The sequence below is a fragment of the Macrobrachium nipponense genome, chromosome 11 (genome assembly GCF_015104395.2).
Source record: "Macrobrachium nipponense isolate FS-2020 chromosome 11, ASM1510439v2, whole genome shotgun sequence".
Taxonomy (NCBI): Eukaryota; Metazoa; Arthropoda; class Malacostraca; order Decapoda; family Palaemonidae; genus Macrobrachium; species Macrobrachium nipponense.
The window spans coordinates 93,365,345-93,392,738 of record NC_061087.1 but is presented as its reverse complement, the minus strand read 5'-3'; the positions used below and the strand labels follow the sequence as shown (position 1 = coordinate 93,392,738).

Below are 27,394 nucleotides of genomic sequence, written 5' to 3'. Positions count from 1 at the left end.
TCTTATCATCTCGGTTGCACACTTGAAACTTAATGTCTCCGTTGCACACTTGAAGACAATGGTCCTAATGTATGCGCCTATTACTCAGTTTGTGTATCTCGTAACAGATGCTTGTTGTGAGGAGAATATATGTAAGTGTTTACATAATAAAAATATGGAATGTTAGTCCATATATATAAAAGACTAAAACTAAAGAGGTCAACCAGATTGCTTGCAGGAATGTGATCAGACTAGAGACGCTAAAGATGACGTATACAATAAGTATGTAGGCTAAGATAACATGCTGTCACCTGTAGTCATCAATGTTTATAATAAACATTAGCCAAGCTCCCTGCTTTAGACAACTACCGCGACCTATAATTCAAACGGCCTACGTGATCTGTAGGTGTCTCATTTGATTGCATGTTCGTATGAAACTATGTCATCGGATTGTATGTTCACATGTTTTCGAACTACTGTCTGTTCCTTCATAACTTGTAACAGAGATGGTAGACAGGCAGAATAGAGTTAGCTATCGTCATTAGAAGACCTGTATCTCTTTACCTAAGCTTTATCATGTAGAGAGAACAGAAGTAGCCATCATCATTGGCAGAAGCGATCAAGCTATCGTCATTAGAAGACTTGTACAATCATACCTGATCTTCACCATGTAAAACTTCAGAAGAATATATATATTTTTATACTTCGTGTTTTCTACAAGAACCTCCTTACCGAATCAGCATGAGTTAACACATCGTCGTCATAAACAAGAAGATAATCCCGACTTCGTAAGTGATCTACAAACCCCAAGACACTCCATTGAAGATGGAAGTGCAATACCAACCGACTTAGCGTAAGATTATCGCAAGTCTAACATTACCTCATAGGGCGCCTTATCATACAAGGCAACAGCCCTAAAAGTGGTGGCAAGCGTACCAGAAGGACTCTACAACTTCTCCGAAGATAAAACAGAATAATAAATCATGAAGTCAACGACGACGAAAGCAGCAGATTCTTCAAGCAACCTAGTATCATCGTTTAGTGAGCGACTTCAGAAAACAACAAGAACTTCACCGACGACGAAAAGCAAGAGATTCTTCAAGCAACTTAGTATCATCGTTTAGTGAATAACTTCAAGAAACAAAAACCGACGTGTCCGTTTTCCTACGGCAACGCAAAGCTTCGTCTCTACATTAGAATCATTCAAGAAACATCGTTAGTGAGCGTTTCCGGCACTTCAAGAAACAAACCGAACGCGTCTGCAGCATCAGATCTTTCAAGGGCTCGAATCATCGAAACAACGCGCACGGGGGAAACTGAAGCCAAACCAGGTCATCCGCTAATAGAGAAGGAGGACCAAGGCGTGTGTCGTTATCGGAACACCGTGACTTCCCACAAAAGCAAGCTAAGTACAATTTTTTATTCATTTGGAGTAACTTTGAGTGTTTCTTTTGCAGGTCGAATTTCGTTATTCCTGTGGCTGAAGTTACGAGACATTCTTAATCTTACTTTTTTTACAGAAATTATCTACATCATTGAGATTTCGCTACTGCGAGTTTTTTATCTTTGAGTGTCTGTTTCCAGAAGTTCTACTGAAATATCATAATCATATACTATGTTAATTTTATCATTTTGGGTGATTATTAATCCCTTACGTAACAAATCATATTAAAAAGTGAATAGTGCGTTTACGCAGTGGACGTCTGTATTTATACAGATGCATGGATAGGGTCGTTAAGCACCGTAGTGATTAGAAAACACACAAAAACAAGTGGAACACCCGTACAAATCTAGATACTAGAGGTAACACTATTTCGGGCCATGACAATAAAGCTCCTTTGCAAAGTCCCGATCGCAGTTTTAGCCTTGAGTTTTTGAGTTATATAAAATATCGAACCTCAATGACTCAACGTAACTTTTAAAATATGGCTGGATTGCAAGGAATAACATGTCTGTAAAAAACTTCATCAGGCTAAATGCGCTGACCAGGATCCCTCACTATTTCAAATTTTAGCAAAGAATGAAGTACAAACAGTTAATATTGAATACAGTAGAGATAACTTGTCTTAATAGTAGAATCGCTCAGTTCCTAATAGTTCGTCATTCATTGCTTTAATACGCAACCAGCAACATAATGCTAAAAACACACAATACGTTGCCGATGGTAATAAAGAGAAGGATCCTAATTATTACAAAAAAAGAAATAGAAACAGTAGCCCTTTCAGAATCAAACAAGCAAACTCGGTGACTGTCACCTAGTCAAGCGGTCAAGGTCAGTCAAAACTGCCGAAGTGTTCAAAGCATAGCAAATTCCTCACAATAAGCGACTCTAGCAGAGTGGGGAAAAGCGATGTTGGATCATACATCCCAAATACCTTTTTAAAATTAAAAAGGAATTTCCCTATGCATCACACGACAGTATCAAGTAATCCAGAGCAGGTAGTAATTTTAATACATTAAGTTATAATAAATACTGGTGGATTAAGCCAAACTGTAACCGCGTAAAAATTAAAAAGAGAAATATCTTGTTTTTATTCCTTAGTAAACGTAATATGATATTGTTAAACTACAATAAAGTTTTTGTACATACTTACCTGGCAGATATATACTTAGCTATAGTCTCCGACGTTCCCGACAGAATTTCAAATCTCGCGGCACACGCGACAGGTAGTCAGGTGGTCTACCTTACCCGCCCCGGCTGGGTGGCGGATGTACGAAACCACTCCCGTAAGCTTGTCAGATTTTTCTCTTCCACCTGTCTCCTGAGGGGAGGCTTGGGTGGGCCATTAAATCGTATATATCTGCCAGGTAAGTATGTACAAAAACTTTATTGTAGTTTAACAATATCATTTTTGTACATGAACTTCCCTGACCAGATATATACTTAGCTGATTGGCACCCTTGGTGGAGGGTAAGAGACAGCTCAATAATACAGGTAAGACGGGAAACAACTAATGTTGTAGGATATAAAAACCCTTGGTTCTCACCTTTTCAGGATGAAGACTTCATAGATACTATCTCTGAGTCTGCATTGCCTGGAGAGCTACAGCTTTTTTATAGACGTGACCTGATGCTGAAAGACTCTCGGATCTACCACTGGGATATGTGATCCCCTATTGTGGTAGAATCCAAGTCGGATGCTGTTAGAGGGTGACCTTGTCCGCTTACCTAACAGATCCTTACCACTACCTCTGCAAGGAGCCAAAACCCACAGACCACCTAACCAAAATACAAAGGGTTAATATTACGACAAAAAGAGCCTCCTGCAGCCTCTTTCACACAACCAAAAAACAACAATATAAAATATAGGGTAACATATAAACAATTTACACAGGATAAGTTTCAGCTCCCTGCCCCAGCACCGAATCCGCCGATACGAAAGGACCCAAGGCGAAGCATTTATCATATGTGATTTTTACATCACGTAGGTAGTGGTTTGCGAAAACCGATTGGCATCTCCAAAAAGTCGCCTCCATCAAGTTCCGCACAGACATATTTTTTCTGAATGCAAGCGAAGTTGCGATGGCTCTCACCTCGTGAGCTTTCACTTTTAGTAGTCTAAAATGAATCTTCCTTACAGGCAACATGTGCTCTGTAATAAGACTTCTCAGAAAAAAGGAAAGAGCATTCTTCGCATGGGACCCGAGTGGGGTCCTTTACGGAGCACCAAAGCACATCTTGATTAGCCGAAGTTGTTTTCCTTCCTCTTAAGGGAAATACTTCATAATTCTCATAGGGCAAAGAGTTCTTTCAGGATCTTACCCCTACTAGAAAAGATAAACTACGAACTTCAAAGCTCCTGGGCCAAGGGCGTGATGGGTTTTTCATTCTTGCCAGGAAACTTGGAAGAAATGAACACACCATAGAATCTTCCTTAAACCCTACATTGTTCCCCTCAATAGCTTGGAGCTCACTCACTCTCTTAGCTGTAGCTAGGGCCAAAAGGAAGATAGCCTTCTTCGTCAAATCCTTGAAAGAGGCTAAGCCAGGCGGTTCGAATCTAGACGATCCAAGGAATTGTAGGACTACGTCTAGATTCCAGTTCGGTACTACATGAGGACGCTTAATGGTTTCAAATGATCTAATAAGATCATGCAGGTCCTTATCATCGGATAAATTTAAGCCTCTATGCCGAAATACCGCCGCTAACATACTGCGGTATCCCTTAATAGTTGACACAACCAGAGACATTCTTCTTGAGGAAAATAAGGAAATCCGCAATTTGGGTCACAGAGGTACTGGAAGAGGAAATGTTCTTTTCCTCTTGCACCAATGTCTGAAGACATCCCACTTTGACTGGTATACACGCAAGGTGGAAGTCTCCTCGCTCTTGCGATTGCTTTAGCAGCTGTTGCTGAAAAAGCCTTTCGCTCTGACCAAACTTTGGACAGTCTGAACCAGTCAGACTGAGAGCAGAGGAGATTTTTGTGGTACCTGTCGAAGTGGGGTTGTCTGAGTAGATCGCTCCTTAGCGGGAGCGATCTTGGAAGGTCCACCAACCATTCCAGTACCTCTGTGAACCATTCTTGGGCGGCGGCCAAAAGGGAGCGATTAAGGTCATTCTCGTTGAATCGGACTCTACGAACTTCTTGATGGTTAGCCCCAGGACTTGAAGAGGGGAAACGAGGTAGACGTCGAGTCCGTTCCAGTCTAGAAGAAGAGCATCTATTGCTACTGCCTCTGGATCCGATATCGGAGAGCAGTAAGGATCCAGCCTCTTGTTCTTTGACGTGGCAAAGAGGTCTATGTGTGGCCTGCCCCATAACTTCCACAGGCTCTGGCATACATCCAGATGAAGGTCCACTGTGGGAAGGACCTTGATCTTTCCTGCTGAGGAGATCTGCTCTTACATTCCTTCTCCCTGCACGAACCTGGTGAGAAGCTTGATTCCTCTTTCTTCTGCCCACAGAAGAAGGTCTCGCTTTGTCTCGTACAGGGAGAAGGAATGCGTCCCCCCCCTGTTTCCTGATGTATGCCAGAGCTGTAGTGTTGTCCGCGTTGACCTGCACTACCGATCTTCTGACTTTGGGCTCGAAAGCCTTCAGAGCCAACCACACAGCCATCAACTCCTTTCTGTTGATGTGCAGGCTACCTGGTCCCCCACCAGGCACCTGACACTTCGCTGGTTCCCAGAGTTGCACCCCACCCCCCCCATGTCCGACGCGTCGGAGGAACACACAGGTTGGGGGTCTGTGATTGAAGAGACAGTCCCTTCGCAAAGAGGTTGGGATCTGTCCACCATAAGAGATTTTCTTGATGTCCTGGGATAACGACAGGGAGAACGTCAAATCCTGAGAACGACGACTCCAATTCCGATGAAGAAAGAATTGGAGTGGTCTCAGGTGCAACCTTCCTAGGGAAACGAATTGCTCCAGAGAGGAGAGCGTCCCCAGCAGCACTCATCCACTCCCTCACTGTGATACTTCTTTCCCTAAGAAGGTTGTTACTCTCTCGAATCCTCGGGCTATCCTTTCCTGCGAGGGAAAAGCCCGAAAACTCAGAGAGTTCATCTGTATCCCGAGTACACACACTCTTGCTCGGGAATTAGTGATGACTTCTTGAAATTGACGAGAAGTCCCAAAGCTTCGTCAATTCTAAAGTTACTTGTAAGCCCTTCAAACAACGATCTTCTGAATTGGCCCCTATTAGCCAAGTCGTCGAGGTACATGGATATCCTCACCCCTTTCAAATGAAGCCATTGAGCCACATTCCTCAAAATCCCTGTGAACACTTGAGGGGCCGTCGAGAGGCCGAAACACAGAGCCCTAACTGAAAAACAAAAATTTTCCCCCCCATCATGAATCTGAGAAACTTCCTCGAGGAAGGATGGATCGGTACGTGGAAGTAAGCGTCCTGTAAATCCAAGGAAACCATCCAGTCCCCTGGACGAAGTGCTGCCAGCACTGATGAAGGCGTTTCCATCGTGAACTTCTTCTTTTACTACGAAGAAGTTCAGGGCGCTTACATCCAGCACCGGTCTCCATCCCCCTGAGGACTTCGGAACTAGGAAAAGGCGGTTGTAGAAGCCCGATGAATGATGGTCTGTCACTAGTTCGATAGCCCCCTTCTCCAGCATCTGATCTACTGCTTGATGGAGAGCTTGATTCATGATGGGGTCTCTGTACCTGGCCGTCAGTTCCCTTGGGATGGTCGTCAAGGGAGGTCTTTCGACGAAAGGGATGAGGTAACCTCTCCTCAAAAATAGAAAGGGTTCCAAGGATCCGCCCCTTTTTGGGCCAGACTTCTGCAAACTCTAAGAGTCTGGCGCCACCGTTGATTGAAGGACTTGCAAGTTATTTGGGGGCTTTAACAGACTTGGCGAAAGTCTTACCCCTTCTTGAAGGTCTACGACCTCTAAACGTAGAGTTCTTGATGAAGATGCCCCTCGAAAGGGTTCTCGAACACTTGCCTTTTTCCTTCTTAGCCTTGGTAGGGAAGGAAGGGCGAGGTTTTCTTGCCGACTGTGCCAAAAGGTCCTGGGTGGCTTTGGCCGAAAGTGACCTCGAAATGTCCTGCACTCGATGTTTCGGGAACAACTGAGTAGACAGAGGAGCAAACAGCAAAGAAGACCTCTGAGCATGGGAGACCGACTTCGTTAAGAAGGAAACAATAAACCGACACCTCTTCTTCCACCGATCCGGCCCCATAAAGGGAGGCGATTTCACTAGCTCCGAGTATCTTACCGACTTGTCCATACAAGACACACACATAAGATCTTCTGGCGAAATTGACTCTGGCACTTCAATTTTCTTGGCTAGGACTCCAACGACCAATCAAGGAAGTAAATACTTCTAGCACTCTAAACATACCTTTGAGCAAATGATCCAATTCATTCATTGCCCAAGTCGTCTTAGCAGAGTTAAGGGCAGTTCTCCTTGTCGAATCTACCAGTGCCGAAAAATCCGAATCAGCCGAAGACGGTAGACCCAATCCTAAGGGCTCTCCTGTTTCGTACCAGAAAACCCGCGAGTCCTGATAACTTCGAAGGAGGAAAAGCGAACATCGTTTTCCCCGCTTCTTCTTTGGAAGCCATCCAGGAACCAAAACCCCCTCAGTGCCTTCTTCATAGAAAGAGTTGGCTTCATCCTCACACAAGAAGAACTCTTCGCTGTCTTCGCCGTTGAAAAAAGTGAGTGAGGAGAGAAGGAGGAGCCGTAGGCGTAAGGGATACCCCAAAAACTTGTAAAAGTAGCTCTGTAAGCTTCTTGTAAGAAGAGACAGCAGCAGAAGTGTTCGGTTCCTCATCCGAACCTTCTAGGACGTCTTGTCGAGGCGAGTGCGGAAGATCCTTAGGTGACGAAGGGATCCTAGCAGGAGTTGAGCGAGAGGTTGGAGAAACGCCCTCTCTTAGAAGAGTTCATCCACTGGAGAACGAGAGAAGATCTGGGGAAGTCTACGATGAGACTCCCTCTCGGTATACTGAATCTCAGCCGAAGGAGAGGTAGGGCTCCTACTCCGAGAATCCTCGGAAACATTCCCACAGGGCGCTACGAGGAGGCGAGCGCTGACTATACTATATGCGCCTATCTGAGGCGAGCGGCTGCCAGGGGGAGAAGAGCGCCTATCGAGAGCAGAGCGCTTGCGCGGCTCTCCATACCTGTCCCAGTTGCGTAGATCAACGGAAGTCCGAATGGAAGGCGAAATGCGCCTACGTAGGAGAAGGCTGCTTGCGAGACTCCTTGACGTCCTAACAAGAGGGTAACAAATTCAGGAGAAGGGCGCTTCAAAACTAACGAGCGCCTACTTGGAGAAGGGTGCTTCCGGGATTCCTGGTGCCTACCAAGAGACAAACGGTCAGGCGGAAGTGCGCCCTAGAAGCGGGAGAGCGCCCTCCAACGGAGAAGGGCGCTTGGAAAGACTCTTGTTGGTCTGCCCCTAGGAGAATAATCAGGAGTATGACGCCTTAAAAGAGACGAGCGCCTTACTAGGAGATCTATGTGCAGTAGGCTCTTGGCGCCTACCTTGCGAGGGAGCGGCTAACAGTAGGCCGTCTAATCATGCACACGACTCTACCGACTCTAGATGCTGTCAGGAGAGAAGTCACGATCCGACACTCGAGGAGAGTGACATCTGGAAGAAGAACGCACCTACTTGTATAAAGGGCGCCTTCTAGAATCTTGAGGCTGCTGAGGAGAAGTTTCACGCGAGGGAGTTGAAGAAATCGCGTGATGAGCAGGTGCGAGGCGCTTACCGGAAGCGGGAATCCAATCTGAAGAAAAAACTTCTTTCTCCATAGAGCGTCCTACCGATGTTTGGCGTCTTGAAATCGAGAGAGAGCCAGGCGAGCGAGGGGCGCTCACGTCGAGCGAGGGCGCTCACGCGAGCGAGGGCGCTCACTCGAGCGAGGGCGCTCACGCGAGCCCCCACCTTCATACGAAAAACCTCACCATATGAAGGAGAACGATCCTCTGAAGAGCGGCGCCTAGATCTCTTGATCGGAAGAGAAACGTCCTTCTTCCTACGTTGATCTAACTGCTAGAGAGTCTGCTAGCGCCGTGATCTGAGCTTGAAGTCCCGCGAGTACTCTCGTAGGAGGAATCTTTCTTGTTCTTCCTCGGAAGCAGGCGCCGAGCGCGGAGCGCGAGAAGAAGAACGATCACAGGATTTCTTGGGTTTCTTCGCCTCCACCAACGATTCTTCCGGGGAAAAACTCCGGACTAGAAGCCAAAGGACTGCAGGGAGCCTTCCAGCTCTCTTCAACGGGCGCGACGCATCCGGGGAGTCCAACCTCTCTTCGGAGAGGGAGACGACGAAGAGGAGAAGCATTGGCGTAGGAGCTCTTCTTGTAGCGATCCGAGGCAGCCTGGGAGCGTACTTCAGGATCTGCCGAGGGGACGCCCTGACCGGTGGGGCTCTCCCTAGCCCTCCTGCGGCTTTCGACTTTCATACTCCACTGGAACTGGGAGTCTGGAAGAGGTCTAGGCCTAGAGGGCACAAGGAGCCGGTCAGACGCACCCTCCACAACACTGGGGACACTGCACTGATCACTAACACTCTCCTTACCTTCCAATGACGAATCTTCTGATCCATAGAAACGATTCTTGGCTTTCAGAGCTGCCGCCTCCGAAGGCGAATCTTCGGCTTCGGTGCGGGGAGCCGGGGCTGCAACTTGGGAAGAAGGTTCTAATTCTACGTTAGTACTATTAGGATCCACATCCAACTCACTCATTCTAGATCTGCTAGAACTTCTAGAGGAAGCCTTACGCACTCTATCACGTTCCAACTTTCCTAACATAGAAGAGAGAGCCTTATATTCTTCTTCATTCAATCCCTTACATTCATTACAAGGGTTAGCAAAACAAAAGCACATTCATTCCCCCTGCATTTCATGCAAACCGTGTGGGGGTCTACCGAAGCTTTCGGCAACCTCCACCTTACATCCTTCATTCACGCAAACCCTAAACAAAACCGAAGTTTTAACTACCGATTCTAGATCAGACATTGTTAAAGAAAATCAAACTCAAAATCAAACCGGTCCACAATCAGCGTATGCCAAGCCAAACAAAGCGAATACGTCACCAAAATAAGTCCAAATTAACTCCAGGCAACGCGAGAATCGAAAAACTATCGAGAGGAACCGACAACAGTTGTTATCGTTCCCGCGACAGAGAAAAATCTGACAAGCTTACGGGAGTGGTTCGTACATCCGCCACCCAGCGGCGGGTAAGGTAGACCACCTGACCTACCTGTCGCGTGTGCCGCGAGATTTGAAATTCTGGTCGGGAACGTCGGAGACTATAGCTAAGTATATATCTGTCAGGGAAGTTCATGTACAAAAATCCTGTATTTACGGACTCACCGTCTGTTGTTCGAACTTCCTTATGAGAAGTCCGGATAGAGAGCGCTTACAGATACCTCTATAGTTATAAAAAACATTGATCTGTATGTAGTGTAATTGTAAGATCCATCTAGGGGTATACAAAATAATTATCTTACATCCTGCAAAATAAGGCGTGTTTATCAAGAAAATCCATAAACCTTCAAAACATATTAAAATCAGTTTGAAAAAAAAAAAAAAAAAAAAAAAAAAAAAAAAAAGACAATTAATCAAATAATAAAACATATAAAGGAACTATACATTTGTCTATAAATCGTAACATTGTTCAAATGACCCAACAGAATTCTCCAACATCCGCAGTCGTAGTTTGCATGCAAAATCTCGAGAAGCATGCACCCTCGAATGTCTTAGTGCGTGTAAAAAGACTGCTGGGAAATGAAATTAATAATCCTTCCCGACACTCAGAAATATAACGATTTCGCGACAAAGCCTAGACACGGTGACTAGCAGCAAACAAGTTAAATCTAGTGATCCACAAAACGTATACATATCGTGGTACGGAAGTTATAAATATCGCATTTTTTATTGTTGCTAATTTTTAATCACGCCCAACCAGTCGTGGATGAATCTCTCTGATAATCTATCTAAAGTAATATCCGTAAAGTCATTCAAGCAGAGGTGATTCAGCAGAATTTTTTTTTTATCTTCTACCTGAATACCAGGAAGTTCTCCACTAGCGAGTGATCTCTGGGAGAAAAACGGATGTCATTGAAAACAAAATATGGTCTAAGGACAAACATAAAGCTATATACGTACCTTCGTGTAGAACCCCAATGAAATTTCAAAATAGAGATAAATGACGAAGTTGAAAAATGTTAGTAATAGGAGCCATTAGGAAATCAAATAAGCCCATATAATTTTTCCCTCAAACGTCATGCCATAAAAGATCGGACTTGGCGTATCTGCGCAGATTACTGTCGCTTAAACAAGGAAAACGACTCCCGATAGTTTCCAGTGCCATGTACCGACGACATCTTACCTCTGTTAGGTTAGAATAAATTTTTCACCAGCTTGGACTTACTTAAAGGCTTTACCAGATACCATTACCTAAGTGATTGTACCTCATACACAGTTTTCAGCACACTCAGGGGACATTATCAATTTTTACGTATGCCTCCGGCTTACGTTGCGCCCCAAATTATAATATAGTGTTTGGAGACTTTTAGGGGATACCCTACATGCTTATATGGTTGGTCTTATAATCTTTTCTAAATACCTTAGAAGTACATTCACATAAACTAAAGCTAGTGCTACAGAGACAAAGACAAATAATCTCAGAGTAAAATATCTAAATGCGAGTTTTTAAAAAACCGAACATGTTTATCTAGGTTTTCTGTGTCTAGGCAAGGTCTTAAAGTAGTCCATGGTAAGGTGTCGGCTATTCATAACTTCCGGTACCTATTAACGTAAAAAGGGGATACAGCACTTTTGCGCTGTAGTGGGTATTACAATCGTATGCAAATATGTAACTCTTCAATCATGACAGCTCCTTTAACAGATCTTACGAAGAAGAGCGTAGATTTATTATGGTCTAAAAAGCATCAACAGGCGTTCGATATCTTAAAAGCGGAATAAAATGCAGCTCACCTAACTTATAAATCCCTGATTTAAATAAGGAATTTTTTTATTGCAACAGACGCCTCAGACCAAGGGTAAGAGGGATACTACTTCAGCAATATGATAAACAGTTCTTTCCTATAGCTTTTTATTCATGTAAACTAAAGCCCTCTGAAAGTAAATATACAGTAATAGGCAAGGAAGGGCTAGATATCGTTAACTCACTAGTACATTTTAAGTTCATAATCTACGGCTATCCTGTTAAAGTCCTCACTGAGCATAAGTCACTTACCGAGTTTTTCAAAGGCTTTAATCACAGTCCAAAAGGAACTCGGTGACAAATGATCATTCAGGTCTTTGAAGCCAAGATAAGATATCTACCTGGGAAAGCAATTATCATAGCTGACGCATTATCCCGCAATCCCGCACCATACTGCAAAGAACCATTAATTAGACTAAAAGATATAGAAACATCCGTGCCTATTGTTAAAAACCGTTATCTAAACAAGAAAATTCCTTAACCCAAGAGATCGCGAGCATTGAATATCTGGGTCGGTAGCGCCGAACTGTTAACAACAACTGAACAAAGCAAGAGTCAACAGACCTAAACCCAAACAATAAACACTTCGAACGGAAACAGAGTCAACAGCAATAACACCAAACAATAAACACTTCGAACGGAAAACAGAGTCAACAGCAATAACACCAAACAATAAACACTTCGAACAGAAACAGGGTCAGCGGCTAAGCAAAAACAATAAACACTTCGAGCAGAAACCTAAAGCATAAAATAAGATATTTAAAGTATGTGTATCAGAATAATGTAATCAAATGTAATATTATATGTAGGTCCGTGACGAGGAAAACCCGAAGAACACAGCAGATGACTAACGACCAGGTAGTAGTAATAATCTCTTTCATACCAATCGTCATAAACTGGTTGCATTCCGTCATCCAGGGTTCCCTACTATGTCACAGAAAGCCAAATCACTGTTTTACTGGCCTACAATGCTTACAGATATAAAAAGCACATAACTAATTGTAACACGTGTCATGAAAACAAGGGATACACTAAGACACCTGTCAGTTTAGGGGCCTATCCTGTGCCAAATCAATCCTTGAAAGAATATACTTAGAATTATTAACAGAATTACGAGTCTGACAGAGGGAATAAACACTTCTTAGTGTTAATAGTTCCTTGACACGTTATATAGAAGTAATAGCACTAAAAAAACAAAAAAACACCCGCAATGAGTGCATTAGGAATATTTATGAGTGCTAAATCAGTAAACATGGAATTCAACACATGATAATGTGACTCGGGTGGTGTAAATCAATAATAATCTCCCATAACGCGTTGTGTGAATTCTTATCCATTATGAAAACCAATAATATATTTTATCACCCAGAGTCAATCGGTTTTGGTAGAATAACGGATAATTAAATAGGAAGTGTCAATGTCTTACGAGTTACAACTCGTGATGTTGGATCCGAACTGGATTATAGCGGTTCTCGCGGTTTTAAATACCTTTATCATTTATATCTTGTATCTATAGAATTGATGCCGCAAGTAGCCTTATACGGTACGCCGCTAGAACACTTTTCCACATATTCAAGCCAACCATTAATTTATCAAATATATAAAAAAAATATAAAATAAATAAATAAAAAATAAATAAATCAAATAAATAAATATGGATACAAGTGGAGGCAATATAATACACTCCGTAAGAAGTCGGAAGGGTTACAAATTATAATAAAAAGGATCACGATAAAATCAATAAGCAAACGTAACCATAGGTTAATTAACTATCCCATCCATATATGCATAAAGATTTGAACTCTAACTTAACGCTTTAGTAATGACAAATAAGCTAAAAGTTCAAACACATATCCAAAACCTACTGACATATTGTCTGTCCCGGTGATTTATATTCGTAGTCAATGAAAAAAAAATAATAATAATAATAAATAAATAAATAAATAAAATAAAATAAAAGAGATTTTAAAGTCAGGAAGTCTAGAAGTGAAAATCTTATCTATGGAATAATCCTATATGAATCTTATACAGGGCTAATAATATATATAGAATTTGTATGGAAACTTTTTTCATTAGTTTGAATAAGGAATATTTAATTTAACATAATTACAATTATGCAGATTTCCAACATGAAACTAATATATTGTTCAATTTTGGTACTGTTTTTTTTTTTCAGACATTCTTCTCATGTGGGTCGAGTATTAAAAAACAAAATAAATTTATTTTCCTAAAGTCGTATTTATTACAGCAAGTAACGTAACTCTTAGCTGGCTGAGAGCAATCTCCTGCCAAGTGACGACGTCATCATTGCCGTATCAGCATTATTCCTTTAACCTCAAATATCTGCTTGCACAAGGCTTTCATCTCGCGCTTGCAAAGCAGATTGACTGGAAGAAAGGAATGCCTAGCCCGAACTTCTCATGGGCAAGGCAGAACGTGTCTATCCGTATGCGCAATGCAACTAATTTAATTAAGGAGTTGCAATCATTTTAAAATTAATAAACAGAATAAGCAAATAGAATTTCTATAACAAAATGAATTAATTTTTCCTGAACCTCATAGACATTTAGAAGTATCAAGATATGTATATGAAATATTTACTTGCAACATTAGCCTATTACAATTAAGTAAAACATTCATGGAAAATGTCACATGTTCTTGAAAAACCCAAAGTTTATTTAGAAATTAGTTACATAGTGGGTTTTTTTCGTTGCATCTCCTACCTATTAATAAAGTTTTTAAAATTAACCTCAGAGGATGCCGCGCGGGAAAATTGAATATGAAACTTTTGTTAGGGCACATAGGATCAGATTTTATCACAACTTAATTTCAGTTAGCATAGGGAAATACAGAATCATGATTAATCTTCTCTTTGACTCTTATGTTGCCTGGCAATCTTACAAATAGCTCCGTTTTTCCACTTCTTTGTCTAGTAATTTACTACCAGTAAATTACTGTTTATTTTTTATAATTATGGATATTTTACAGTCACCATAGACCTGGATAGGTTCACTCATTGTTAATGCCATGGATAAAAAAGTTTGTACAGCTCTCTATTTTGAACTTCCACAAATAAATTCAGCGAATTCATGTTGGGTTAAAGTATGGTCTTAATGGCTCTCCCCTCCCCTGTATTTGGATGTCGTCTGAATTACTTTGCCCTTGTGACAAGTATAATTTCCACTTGCAGGCTGATTAATGGAACCCTGTTACAGTATCCTGCAGTACGAGAGTTTTCACATCGCAACTTAAAAAAATCGTTCGTCGCTGCGGACGACGGCAGTCGAGTAACAACCGCCTACAATGTGAAAGGAATAAGCACCATCATGGACTTCTTCGACCGACACCCGTATCCCGTCGTTAATCTCGTTTTAATGCGGAATGCTCCTGCGGCTGTCGGAAATAGACTACAAAAAGGGACATACTTCCGACAATTACGACCAGAAGGATATTCAACTCTACTTTGCTGGCGAAGGACTCGTGCTGGGATGGTTTTTATTTCATCGCGAACGTAATCGTGTAGCTTAGGATTCAGAGAATAAGATGAGCGCAAAATAGAAACGTTTGGACCCGCCCAGGAATTTCCTTGTTTTAACCCTGTGAAGAAATTGGCCCGTTTCATTTGGCTATAGGTGGTTGTCTGGAACTGTGTAATGGACGAAAAGTGGTTCGAAAGCTAGTTAAATGTGAAGTAGTATAACCTTGGTCATGTATCCTATATATATAAATGATCATAAATAACAGAATCGAAATATATTTTTTGCGTGTACGCAATAGGAATCTATTTAAAGTGCACATATATTAATCATAATTATATGAAACCATATACTATCAGGTAGCCTATAATCATCTGTTACCTTTTATCTTACCAATATCTGCAGTTATATATGAGTTAGTATATTGATTAATGAATCAGATATATAACAGTTAGCATAAACATTAATAAGTTTTATCAATTCATATATGAAATTTTTTTATACAGTTAAAATATGATTTTTTATCATGTTAATCTTTCATTCTATGCAATTATCAGAGTACATTAGTATTTTCTGTAGCATATGTATCTTAATGAGATGAAGTGAAAAAACTGTATCATTATATATCACGTGATCACTATACCAATATCATTGTTTTATATTTTATTACTTGAATCAATTCTGTACACCATGAATTTTTATTTACTTATATATATGTGTATATATATATATATATAATATATATATATATATATATATATATATATATATATATATATATTCACATAGTGTCTGTATCACACTCCTATAAGTCAAATGCAAGTCAAGTTTGAGTAATATTCAGTAGTTGGTTTTGGTAGCTGACCGAGCTAATGTAAGTGTTTACATAATAAAAATATGGAATGTTAGTCCATATATATAAAAGACTAAAACAAACTAAAGAGGTCAACCAGAATTGCTTGCAGGAATGTGATCAGGACTAGAGACGCTAAAGGATGACGTATACAATAAGTATGTAGGCTAAGATAACATGCCGTCACCTGTAGTCATTCAATTGTTTATAAACATTAGTCCAAGCTCCCTGCTTGAGACAACTACTGCGACCTATAATTCAAACGGCCTACGTGATCTGTAGCGTGTCTCATTTTGATTGTATGTTCGTATGAAACTATGTCATCGGATTGTATGTTCATATGTTCGAACTACTGTCTGTTCCTTCATAACTTGTAACAGAGATGGTAGACAGGCAGAATAGAGTTAGCTATCGTCATTAGAAGACCTGTATCTCTTTACCTAAGCTTTATCATGTAGAGAGAACAGAAGTAGCCATCATCATTGGCAGAAGCGATCAAGCTATCGTCATTAGAAGACTTGTACAATCATACCTGATCTTCATCATGTAAAAACTTCAGAAGAATATATATATTTTATACTTCGTGTTTTCTACAAGAACCTCCTTACCGAATCAGCATGAGTTAACACATCGTCGTCATAAACAAGAAGATAATCCCGACTTCGTAAGTGATCTACAAACCCCAAGACACTCCATTGAAGATGGAAGTGCAATACCAACCGACTTAGCGTAAGATTATCGCAAGTCTAACATTACCTCATTAGGGCGCCATTAATTCATTACAAGGCAAAGCAGCCCTAAAACTTATTACACATATTCAAGGAAAGGCTCCTGTTGATTGAGCACCAGCTTAATTCCTTCTTCATAATTCGAGAGAGGAAAACAAAGGTTAAATGGACTGTGGAAAGCAGGCCTCCTTCATTCTTGAATGAGAGAGTGAAGGCGAAGCTGTCCCAAAGAGAGGCTTCTATGGCGACAACAGGACACTGAAAACAATTAGCTCTTAGCCGAATTAGCTGTTCTCGTTTCACAGGAGAGGCAGAAGTTAGAAGACAGCTGAGGCCCTGATAGAAAGCAGGTATAGTGGAACCCCCAATTTGAGGGGGTTAGGTACCACAACCAGCTGCAAATACCAATAATCCACGATAACATGGAACACCTCTAAAAACGCTTATACCTGTGTATTTTAATTGCTTGAACACCAAATACCTCTCTAAAAATGCTCAAAAATGTCTATTTTTGCTATTTTGTGAATAATACATTTTTTATCATAAAATGTATTAGTCTCAATAATTATATGAAAATATAGTAATCAGTGAATTTTCTTTTAGGAAAAGTCTATGAATTACCATTTTTTCTGCAAGTTATTGCAAAAATTTCACAAAAAATCCAAGAACAACTGAATCTGCAATTGCCGAACGATGAAAAAGTGGGGTCCACTGTACTTATCCTGAAGGATACCTACTACCAGGTCAAAGCTATGTCGTCATCAATTCCACAGACTCAACAGACAACTCTTCTTTCAAGTTCTAACAGTAGGAGAACACCTGTTACAAGCGTTCTTTTCTATGTCCTTCCTTCTAACTTCTTCCCAAATGGAAAGAAGGTTGAAAGAGAAACACACATGTGCACTCTCTCAGAAGAGAAGAAGAAGGCTGGCTATTTCACGAGCCTCCTTTAAAGTCCGAGACGTTTTAGGGCTGCCCGAAGAACAAGACATATAAAGGTCTGTTTCTAAGGGTCGAGATGACTTCAGGACTTACAAAACTGGAGATACAAATTAGGACAATGTCCTTTTTCTTAGCACAAGAATTGCCCAAAGGTTACTGACTGGTGCTGGGTAGAGAAGAAATCTCATAGGGGACTGCCTGGAGGGAAACCATAGCAGTGTTCTCCAGGCTTGCTGTCTTGTTGCAAGAGGGAACACAGTTCATGGCAACAAGAAACAGTGTGAGACCTGAGAATGGGCGAACCAGACAGAACAACCTGCGGTCATCACAGGACCCCTCCAAGGTAAAGATGAATTGCTCCTGTCACAGCAGCAAAGGAAAGAGAGTTTGACTTGGCATCTCAAAACTCTGAATAAACTCCTTGTCCAGAGAAAAGGTACTCATTTGGCGGTATTCATAAAAATGAAGGATATCCTTGTAAGCATAAGGAAGAAGTATAAGCAAATCTTTCTTTCCATATTCATAATGATTACCTTTTACTTGCGAGGATATCCTCCAAGCAGAAGTAAAAGGTTGACTCGTGTTTCAGGAGAAAAGAAGAAATGAACCAATTCTACAGCGAAGCGAGAGTGAAGCAACTCATGAGCAGTCATGTAGTAGTCTCACTGATGTTCAACCATTCCCGCCAAAGAAGAAATTAGCGACAGAGAAGTATGAAACAGATGTAACTAGAAAAATGACAACTAAAGAACTCCAACGCTTAGTACTTTTGCAGCAGCATAAAACGAGTGTAGTGCAACAACAATACTACAAAAAGAAGTTGGAAATGATGCAGCAGCCTGAGAAATCAACACCAAAAACTGTTTCTGACGGAAATCAAACTTATTTTATGTTGTAAAAATAAAACTTCATCAAAAGGTGTTATTTGAGTTAATTTTTTTTAGTTTAAACAGAAAAACTGTTATTTTGAGTTGTTGTTTTTTAGTTTAAACAGAACAAAACTGTTGAGTTGTTTTTTTAGTTTAAACAGAAAAAACTATTTGTTTTTTTTTTTTTTTTTTTTTTTTTTTAGTTTAAACAGAAAATGTTATTTCATTTTCCAAAAATGTGACTTCATTAATTTCATAAATAGCGATTTTGGTTAAGAAATGCCTTGTAAGTTGTAACATTATTTTTAATTATTAAAGTTGTATATTACAATGCTCAAGTTGTTCTTGATTTCCTGTCCCTGTTGGCTAGTTCATCACGATTGTTGTCATGGTTTTCTTCATCTTCTTCTGGTATCTCTTCAGCTGGCTTGAAATCAGGATCACCTAAGGTTTTTGCAAAGTTATGGAGCATGACACAGCTAACGATTATTTTCGGTACATTTTCCAACTTCACGCGACAAACGTATTGTAAGATAGGAAATCGACGTTTCAGTGTGCCAAAGCATCGTTCAATTATTACTCTCTCTTTTTTGAGAAGCTTGTTATATTTTACCTCAGCAGGGGATGTAGGATTTCGATATGGAGTCATGAGACATGGCTCTATCCCATATCCGTCATCACCAAGTAGCACAGCATTAGCTTTAGTTCTTAATTGTACACACACTTGTGAATTTCTCCATATCCTTGAGTCATGCACGGATCCAGGCCACTAACATCAACACTAGTGAACATTTCTTTGGCATCACAAGTGGCTTGAACATTCAGAGTAGACTTGCCTTTTCGATTAATGTACTCATCTCCATGCAGCTTTGGTTTCAGTATCCCCACGTGCGTACAATCGATGAATACCAATAGCTGTCGGAAACTATTATACTTCCTTTGCCATAACTGTTTTGCCTCTACTATTTCTCTGTTGGTAGTTGGAAACTTTATCCATTCATTCGCATGAGCAATTATGCTATCAACTACTGTATTCAGTCCGTGATACCGTTGCTTGGCTAACACCAAGTTCTTGACCGATACCTTTTTGATAGCCAGGATCACTGAGGTAACGCAAACATATCTTCATTCTATGGAAAGATGACAAGGCGCCTCCCCGAGTTTCTTCATTGGTGCCTAAAAATCTGTCTGCAAGCCACTGTACATTTTGTTCTTCAAAACGGAATAACATCTTGAAATCACGATCAAGTGTGGGTAAACGGGGCATGTATTGTTTAACATGCCTCACATCCACAAAATCTGCCATCGTGCTGAGAATCGGACAGAAAAACCTTTCTCTTCGAACTGTAGTCTGCTACTGACCAGACTCAGCTTTTTCAAAGCATATGCTCTTTATATGAAGTAAAGGGTCTTCTTTATGTATAACCATTTACTTTTATGTGATTATAAGGATATGCTTTTGCTCGAAATGTTTATGAATACAAGTAGAAGGATTTCCTTCATATTTTGCAAGTATAAGCATATCCTTTTCTTTATGAATACCGCCCAATGAGTCACAAATGCCCTCACATGCAAGGAATGCGGTGCCAAACGATAATCCTTGACTCACCTGAAAGAGCAAGGGCCTCAAGCAGTGAATGTTAATCACAGGGGAAAGTAAGGTCCTATTCCTGAGATCAATGTGCTGACAAATCGGCACAAAGATCTCTGCTATATGAAAATCCAGAGTATTAACATACCAAAGAAAAACCTTGAGTTTTCCTGAGGTGTGAAACTCCTGATTTTCTCTCCTTGAAGGGAGATTTGAAACTTTCCTTGACAACTTGAGTGTATGATGAGATGATTTGAGGATTGATCTTGAGATACCAACTCTCACAGCTGTATATTCTGAAAAAGAGACAAACTCATCACAATTCTCTCTGTCTGCCTTGCACCTCTCGGAACAACTAAGATGGTCAAGAGAATGGATAAGGAGAAAGAGCATTCCTACTTGTCCTGCTAGGATCAATTGGTTACGTACCGACGGGACCTACAGCTTATTGTGAAATCCGAACCACATTACATAGAGAACTGAATTTCTAATCACCAGAAAAAAATTCCTATGGTTCCTCACTGGCAGCAGTGGGAAGCGAATTCGGGCCTTACCTTACCTTACAGACCTTACATCTTGTTCGGGTTGCCCCAGGTCCCTCAGTGTGAGGCACCTCTAAGTCTACCAGAGAGTTGCTAGTACATCTTCCGGTATATTTGCATCTTCTAATATTGGATGGTCTGGGATGCAGCCGAGATATTTGTCGAGCTTATTCTTAAACATATCTACGCTTACGCCTGATATATTCCTCAGATGAGCTGGCAACGCATTGAATAGACGCTGCATTATTGATGCTGGTGCGTGGTGGATTAATGTCCTGTGTGCTTTCCTTATTTTTCCTGGTATAGTTTTGGGCACTATTAATCTACCTCTGCTTGCTCTTTCTGATATTTTTAGCTCCATGATGTTTTCAGCTATTCCTTCTATCTGTTTCCATGCCTGAATTATCATGTAGCGTTCTCTTCTCCTTTCTAGACTATATAATTTTAATGATTGTAGTCTTTCCCAGTAGTCAAAGTCTTTAACTTCTTCTATTCTAGCTGTAAAGGACCTTTGTACGCTCTATTTGTGCAATATCCTTTTGATAGTGTGGGTACCATACCATATTGCAATATTCAAGTGGACTACGAACATATGTTTTATAAAGCATAATCATGTGTTCAGCTTTTCTTGTTTTGAAAGTGCCGTAACAACATTCCCATTTTTTTGCTTTACATTTTGCCAATAGAATTGCTATTTGATCATTGCATAACATGTTCCTATTCATCATCACACCAAGGTCTTTAACTGCTTCCTTATTTGTGATTGTCTCATTATTAGGTCCCCTATATGCTCCCCTATATGCATATAGCTTTCCTTCTCTGTCTCCATAATTTATTGATTCAAATTTATCAGAGTTAAATACCATCCTATTTACCTCTGCCCAATCATATACTTTGTTAAGGTCTCTTTGTAGCGCATTCCTATCTTCATCACAAGTAATTTCTCTACTTATTCTTGTGTCATCGGCGAAACTACTAACTACCGAGTCCTTTACATTACTGTCTATGTCTGCAATCATAATAACAAACAGTATTGCAGCTAACACCGTACCTTGTGGCACACCGGATATTACCTTAGCTTCATCCGATTTCTCATGGTTTGCAATAACTATCTGTTTTCTGTTGTGTAAAAATTCTTTTAACCATCTTCCTACTTTATCCACGATATTGTGTTTTCTCATTTTCTTCGCTAATATATTATGGTCTACCTAGTCAAAAGCTTTTACAAAGTCTAGATAAACCACATCTGTTTCATTTCCGCTTTTCATATTTTTGTATATGTTCTCACGGTGGACTAACAGTTGGGTTTGTGTACTTTTTCCGGGTACGAACCATGTTGTCTTATATTAAACAAATTATTTTTTATTAAATGTTCCAAAATATTTTTCTTCATTATCCTTTCATACACTTTTATAATATGTGATGTTAGACTCAAAGGCCTATAATTACTTGCCTCTAGTTCGTTGATCCACTTTTGAAAGTAGAGGTATATATGCTAATTTGTGCTCATCATAAATCTTGCCTGTATCTACACTTTGATCTCAATAATATTGCAAGTGGCTTTGCGATAGAATGAACTACTTTCTTTAACAAAATAGCAGGAACACCATCAGGACCTGCAGCAGCTCCATTTTTAATTTCATTAATAGCCTGCACAATATCAGCTTCATTAATATCTATGTCAGCTAAATATTCAGTATTTTCGTCCCTTACTTCTGTATCATTATCTTCATTATCAATTCTAGGGGTGAATTCTCTCTTATATTGTTCTGCTAATATGTTGCATATTTCCTTTTATTTCATTTGTTAATCTCCCTTCAATTCATAGAGGGCCTATTTCTATTCTTCTTTTATTCATCTTTTTCGCATACGAGTATAATAGTTTGGGGTTTTGCTTGATATTTACTAGGGTTTTTTCTTCCAAATCCCATTTTTCATTTGCTTTTTTTTGGATTGTATAAATCTTTTTCGTTCTGCATTTTCTATCTTACTTTTTAGTTCTATAACTTTCCATGCATTTTTTTCTTTTGCAAGACCTCTTTTCCACTTTCTGATTTTCTGGTCTGGAACAAGATTCTTCTGTCTCTTGGTATGCATGACTGATGTTTACTTTTCTTCTTCGGTATAAATTTTTCCACTATTTCCTCTAATATTTTATATAGTACGTATCTCCGTATTTACTCTTATGTCATCACTTATGAAAATGTTATCCCAATCTTTGTTTAATTCTTCACTTATTTCTGACCATTTTATATTTTTACTGTAGAAGTTGTATTTTCCATATCCTTCCCACTTTTTCATTTCTTGCTTATCTCTGTTTTCAATTGCTTTGGAATGGACTGTTAATTCTATGACATTATGGTCAGAGATACTCGCTTATATAAAACTATTATTTCTTTAACATAATTCACCTCATTCACAATACTAGGTCTAAAGTATTTCCTTTCTTGTTTTGACAGGTGATTTATTTGTTGAATGTTGTATTCTAGTAGCATATCTAATAGCTTTTCGAATTGCCTCTTTTATCTTCTGCACTACTATTACTCTCTTTATATGTATAAATACAACCACAATCTCCTATTCGTTCTTTCCAGTCTATGAAAGGAAAGTTAAAGTCTCCGGATAGGAGAATAGTCCAGTCCTTGTGATTTCTACATACATCATCCAATTTTTCTATTATTATGTCAAACTCTTTAGCATTAGGGGGTCTATATATTACTATGTTCATTTTTTTCAGATTCAAATTCTACCGCTATTACTTCACATTCTGAGTTACTATATTTCTCATATATTTTTCCTTGTTTTTTGTCTTTCCCATATATTGCGGTTCCCCCTTGATTCCTTTTTTTTCTATCTGATCTATAAGTTTGGAACCCTTTTATTTGATCATCATTCCCAGTCTATTGGGAATACCAGGTTTCACTTATATTCATTACATATATTTTCTTTTCAAATTGGGTTAGTTCTTCTAAGTACTCTATTTTTCTTTTTGAGTTATGTACTCGTAACTAAACCCTGCGCATTCATCGCTATGATGGTTTGCGTGTTTTCTCCTTCATCTGGCTACCAGACTGATAGGCGAGTACGCAACTCACTCATCCAGAGAGAGAGAGAGAGAGAGAGAGAGAGAGAGAGAGAGAGAGAGAGAGAGATATATATAATATATATATACACACATTATACACACACACACACACACACATATATATTTATATATATATATATATACACAAATTACATAATCGGTACAATAACACATACAGGCAGTCCCCGGGTTACGACGGTCTCGGCTTACAACGTTCTGAGGTTACAATGCTTTTCAATTATATTCATCAGACATTATTTCCAGGGTTACGACGCCTACAACGCTCATCTGGCAGATGAAATATGATACCGAAAATGCAAAATAATTAATAATTGAAGGTTTTTTTTGATGAAAAATGCCATAAGAATGTAGTTTACATAGTTTTCAATGCACCCAAAGGCTTTCTTAGGATTTTTGACGATGTTCCAGCTTACGACGCGTCTCAAGAACGGAACCCCCGTCATAACCGGAGACTGCCTGTATACATGTACATACATACATACATACTACATACATATCATATATATATATATATATATATATATATATATATATATATATATATATATATATATATATATATATATTATTATTATAAAGTTAAGATTTATTCAGCTTATGACGTTCCGACGTTACGACGCTTTTCAATTATATTCATCAGAATTTATTTCCAGGTTTACAACGCATGTTCCAGGGTTACGACGCCAATCTGACGGAAGAAATATGACTCCAAAAATGCAAAATAATCAATATTTGAAGATTTTTTTTTTTTTTTTTGAAAAATACTCTGACAGTATGTACTGCCAAGAAAATCCGTTATAAATTTTTTTTTTTTACAACATGACCTTTGGCCATAATGTACCACACGAGAAAAAAAATGCATATTTTTCAAAAATTAATGAGAAATCACAGTTGTGTCCACTGGCTCTTTTCAAGGAACAGTGATGCCCTAAAGCCAGATATGTCCAGCCCTCTTCAAGAAGGAGCGGTGCCAAAGAGAGGTGCAGCTGGACTTCTAATATGCAGGGGACTTGTCAAATGAACTACAATGAGAAGTATTTGCAATTTAATAACAGATGGTTACTAGGAGACTATAAAACCTGATTCGATGTGAGTATTTATACGTAGATACTTTTACAATTTTTTCCATCAAAATAGAAAGCACTGAAAAAGCCTGAAGCAGATCCATGATTACCACTTAAACAAAAACTATGATTAGAAAATTAAAACCTGATGAACTTACTGTAAAAACAAACTGAAGAGAACTGAAGAGCACTGAAAAGCTGCTGAACGTTGGCAGGCACTAAATGCTGTATAAGGGGGTTGGTGGATGGATACCTGAAGGTCCAGGTGGCACTAGTGTCATGAGTGTGTTTTTTTTTTTTTTTTTTTTTTTTTTTTTTTTTTTTAAAACTTGTGAGCAAAGGACTACATGTCTGGGGACATTTGAGACAAAAAATAATAAAAGCATTTGTATGACTGATGCAGTTATGAACAAACTGAAAATAACCTTACCAAAAAAAGCTTGTGAAGATGATCCCATAATTCAACTTGCAATGAATCATCGAGATTATCACTTGTTGAAAACTTACTAAAGGCTTGGTAAATCTTCAACATTCCATTGACATCTTCATTATCACTACCAGCAATACAGTGGGTCACTAAATCTAATATTTTGACTGCAGAGCTACTGTGATTCAATTTATAACCTGAAAAGATAATTGTAAAAAAGGGGATTCAATTTTAATTCTACACTGGTCACTGCATGCCAATAACATCACCACTTATAGTGAAGTAAAATCAAATTAGTCAATATTATTTCTTACTAACAGAGGGAATTATGTCCACTGGCTCTCTTCAAGGAACAGTGATGCCCTAAAGCCAGAATCATGTCCACTGCCCTCTTCAAGGAGGAGCGGTGCCCAAGAGAGGTACAGCTGGACTTCTAATATGCAGGAGACTTGTCAACTCTCTTCCAGCTCTTCCTACAGTTTGTAGAAAGATGAGACAAGAGAATGAGGAGGCAGAGGAAAAGTATAGCAAGAGGACATATAGCAAGTGGATGGAAGCCTTATGGAAACCCCATTCAAATGAACTAATAGTTTCATGAAAATGCTTATCCAACTATCCTTCAAGTCACCCACACATTGCAACCCACCAAAGGGGTCCAAGAGACTTCTGCTGCCTTCAACCAACAACTGCTTTATGGAGACAGAGAATAACACCTCTACTGCTCAATCCAAGGAGAAAGATGCTGTTCCATTTCTTCATACATCTTGCCTCTTTTCTTCTTGATACGGGTACACTTCATCAATAGAGCATACCTTGATGAAAGTTAAACTCATACTGAAACAACAGATGATACCATCATTTAGCTAGAGACAAGAAGAAAAAAGTTATGGTAGCAATCTTTTCATCATTTTTGTAGCATTTTATCATAGCTACTTTGGTTTCCAATTAAACTTTCCAATGAAGTCATGGGAGTACTATTGTTAAAAAGACAGCAAATTAACACATAACCAAGCATTTGAATTTACTGATTAGAAGTAACACAAGTACGCAGCTAGATGCTGGAGCTATTACAGCCCCATATTGTGCACTACAACAATATTTTTCACAATTTCAAGATTTTTAAATGGTTTAATTCTGTGACTAACACATCACAGCTAGTTGTCGACTTACGACCTATGCAAAACTTAAGACTGATCGACTTTACGACAACCCACAACTAAAACGACTGGGATGCCACATGAGCAAGAAAGAGTGGTGTCCAGCTGAACGTACAACAGTTTTTTTTCCTAGCTCCTGCCTCGCCACACGCAGCTCACTTTTTGAGCTACTAATGACTATCATCATGCATCGGCAACAAGGATATAACTCCAGTAAACTTATGCCATCAAACACAACCGTAGATAAAATTGCGAGAAAATAATTTTAATAAAAACTTCAGGTCTTGAAAGAACACATTTAACTGTTGTTTTCACACCCATAGAAGATAAGTAACATAACGGGAAAGTTCGTACTATGATGAAATGAAGTGAAAATAGCAAACGGAATCACGTGATATTTTTACTCAATAAACATGCCCGAAATGCAATCTGTTAACAAAAAAAATACTTTAATTCACGAGACGTATTATTTTCTTATTTCAACTTAAAAACACAACGTATAATGACAAATTACCTATTTTATGATTCACAGTAATATGAGGAATAAATTAACAATATTGGTTGGATACAGTAATTTTTTTATAATTAACTTTTTTTAAAAGATTCACAGAAAAGATGTTTATTCATTGTGTTTTTATTTCATAAATATACATAGCCATCAGCAGCCTGACATCGCTCAATTAGGTATACTGGTGTCATCCGAATCTGATTCCTGTTTCGTGTCAAATTTTTTTTCCTACTAATATATCATAGTCAGAATGCATTGAACCTCCAAAAATTAGCTTATATTAATAAATTACTAAATTATACTGTATATGTAGTATACAGTATACTGTAGGCTAGGGTACTGTATTTGTATATACAGTGGTACGAGATACGAAAGGCTCAACTACGACTCGAGATACGAAAGCCAATGCGAAAGATTTAATGGCTGGCTCTACATACGAAAAGTTTCAGGATACGAAAGGTTTCTGAAAGTCCGAGATTCGCCCGGATAACAATTTTGAAACGCGCGCCGCCATCTTATACTAATAGACTCGCCACCATCCTCCTGCTCTCCCATTGGTTCCTGATGCTAGTCACCAACATGAGATCCTTCTCTCCTATTGGACAGCATCCCTCGCATCATGCATCTTATACGTATACGTGGTGGCGTACCTATCTCGGCCTCTTCGTACCAACATCTTTATCGTACGCACACGGCATTTGTTCGGTCCAACGATTT

General features: G+C 39.4%; 1 protein-coding gene across 4 annotated transcripts in view; it reads right to left on the bottom strand.

Annotated features, from left to right (window-relative positions):
* LOC135207355 (uncharacterized) overlaps positions 1–25,198 on the bottom strand; it is a 316,324-nt gene extending 291,126 nt beyond the window's left edge. For 3 of the 4 annotated variants that reach the window (XM_064239086.1, XM_064239094.1, XM_064239106.1), the window contains exon 1: positions 25,016–25,198. In XM_064239086.1, the coding sequence (XP_064095156.1) occupies positions 25,016–25,065 (50 nt within the window). In that variant the 5' untranslated portion in view covers positions 25,066–25,198. The remainder of the gene's footprint in view (positions 1–25,015) is intronic. The other variant, XM_064239100.1, reaches the window with a different exon arrangement.
* Positions 25,199–27,394: the final 2,196 nt, after the last annotated feature.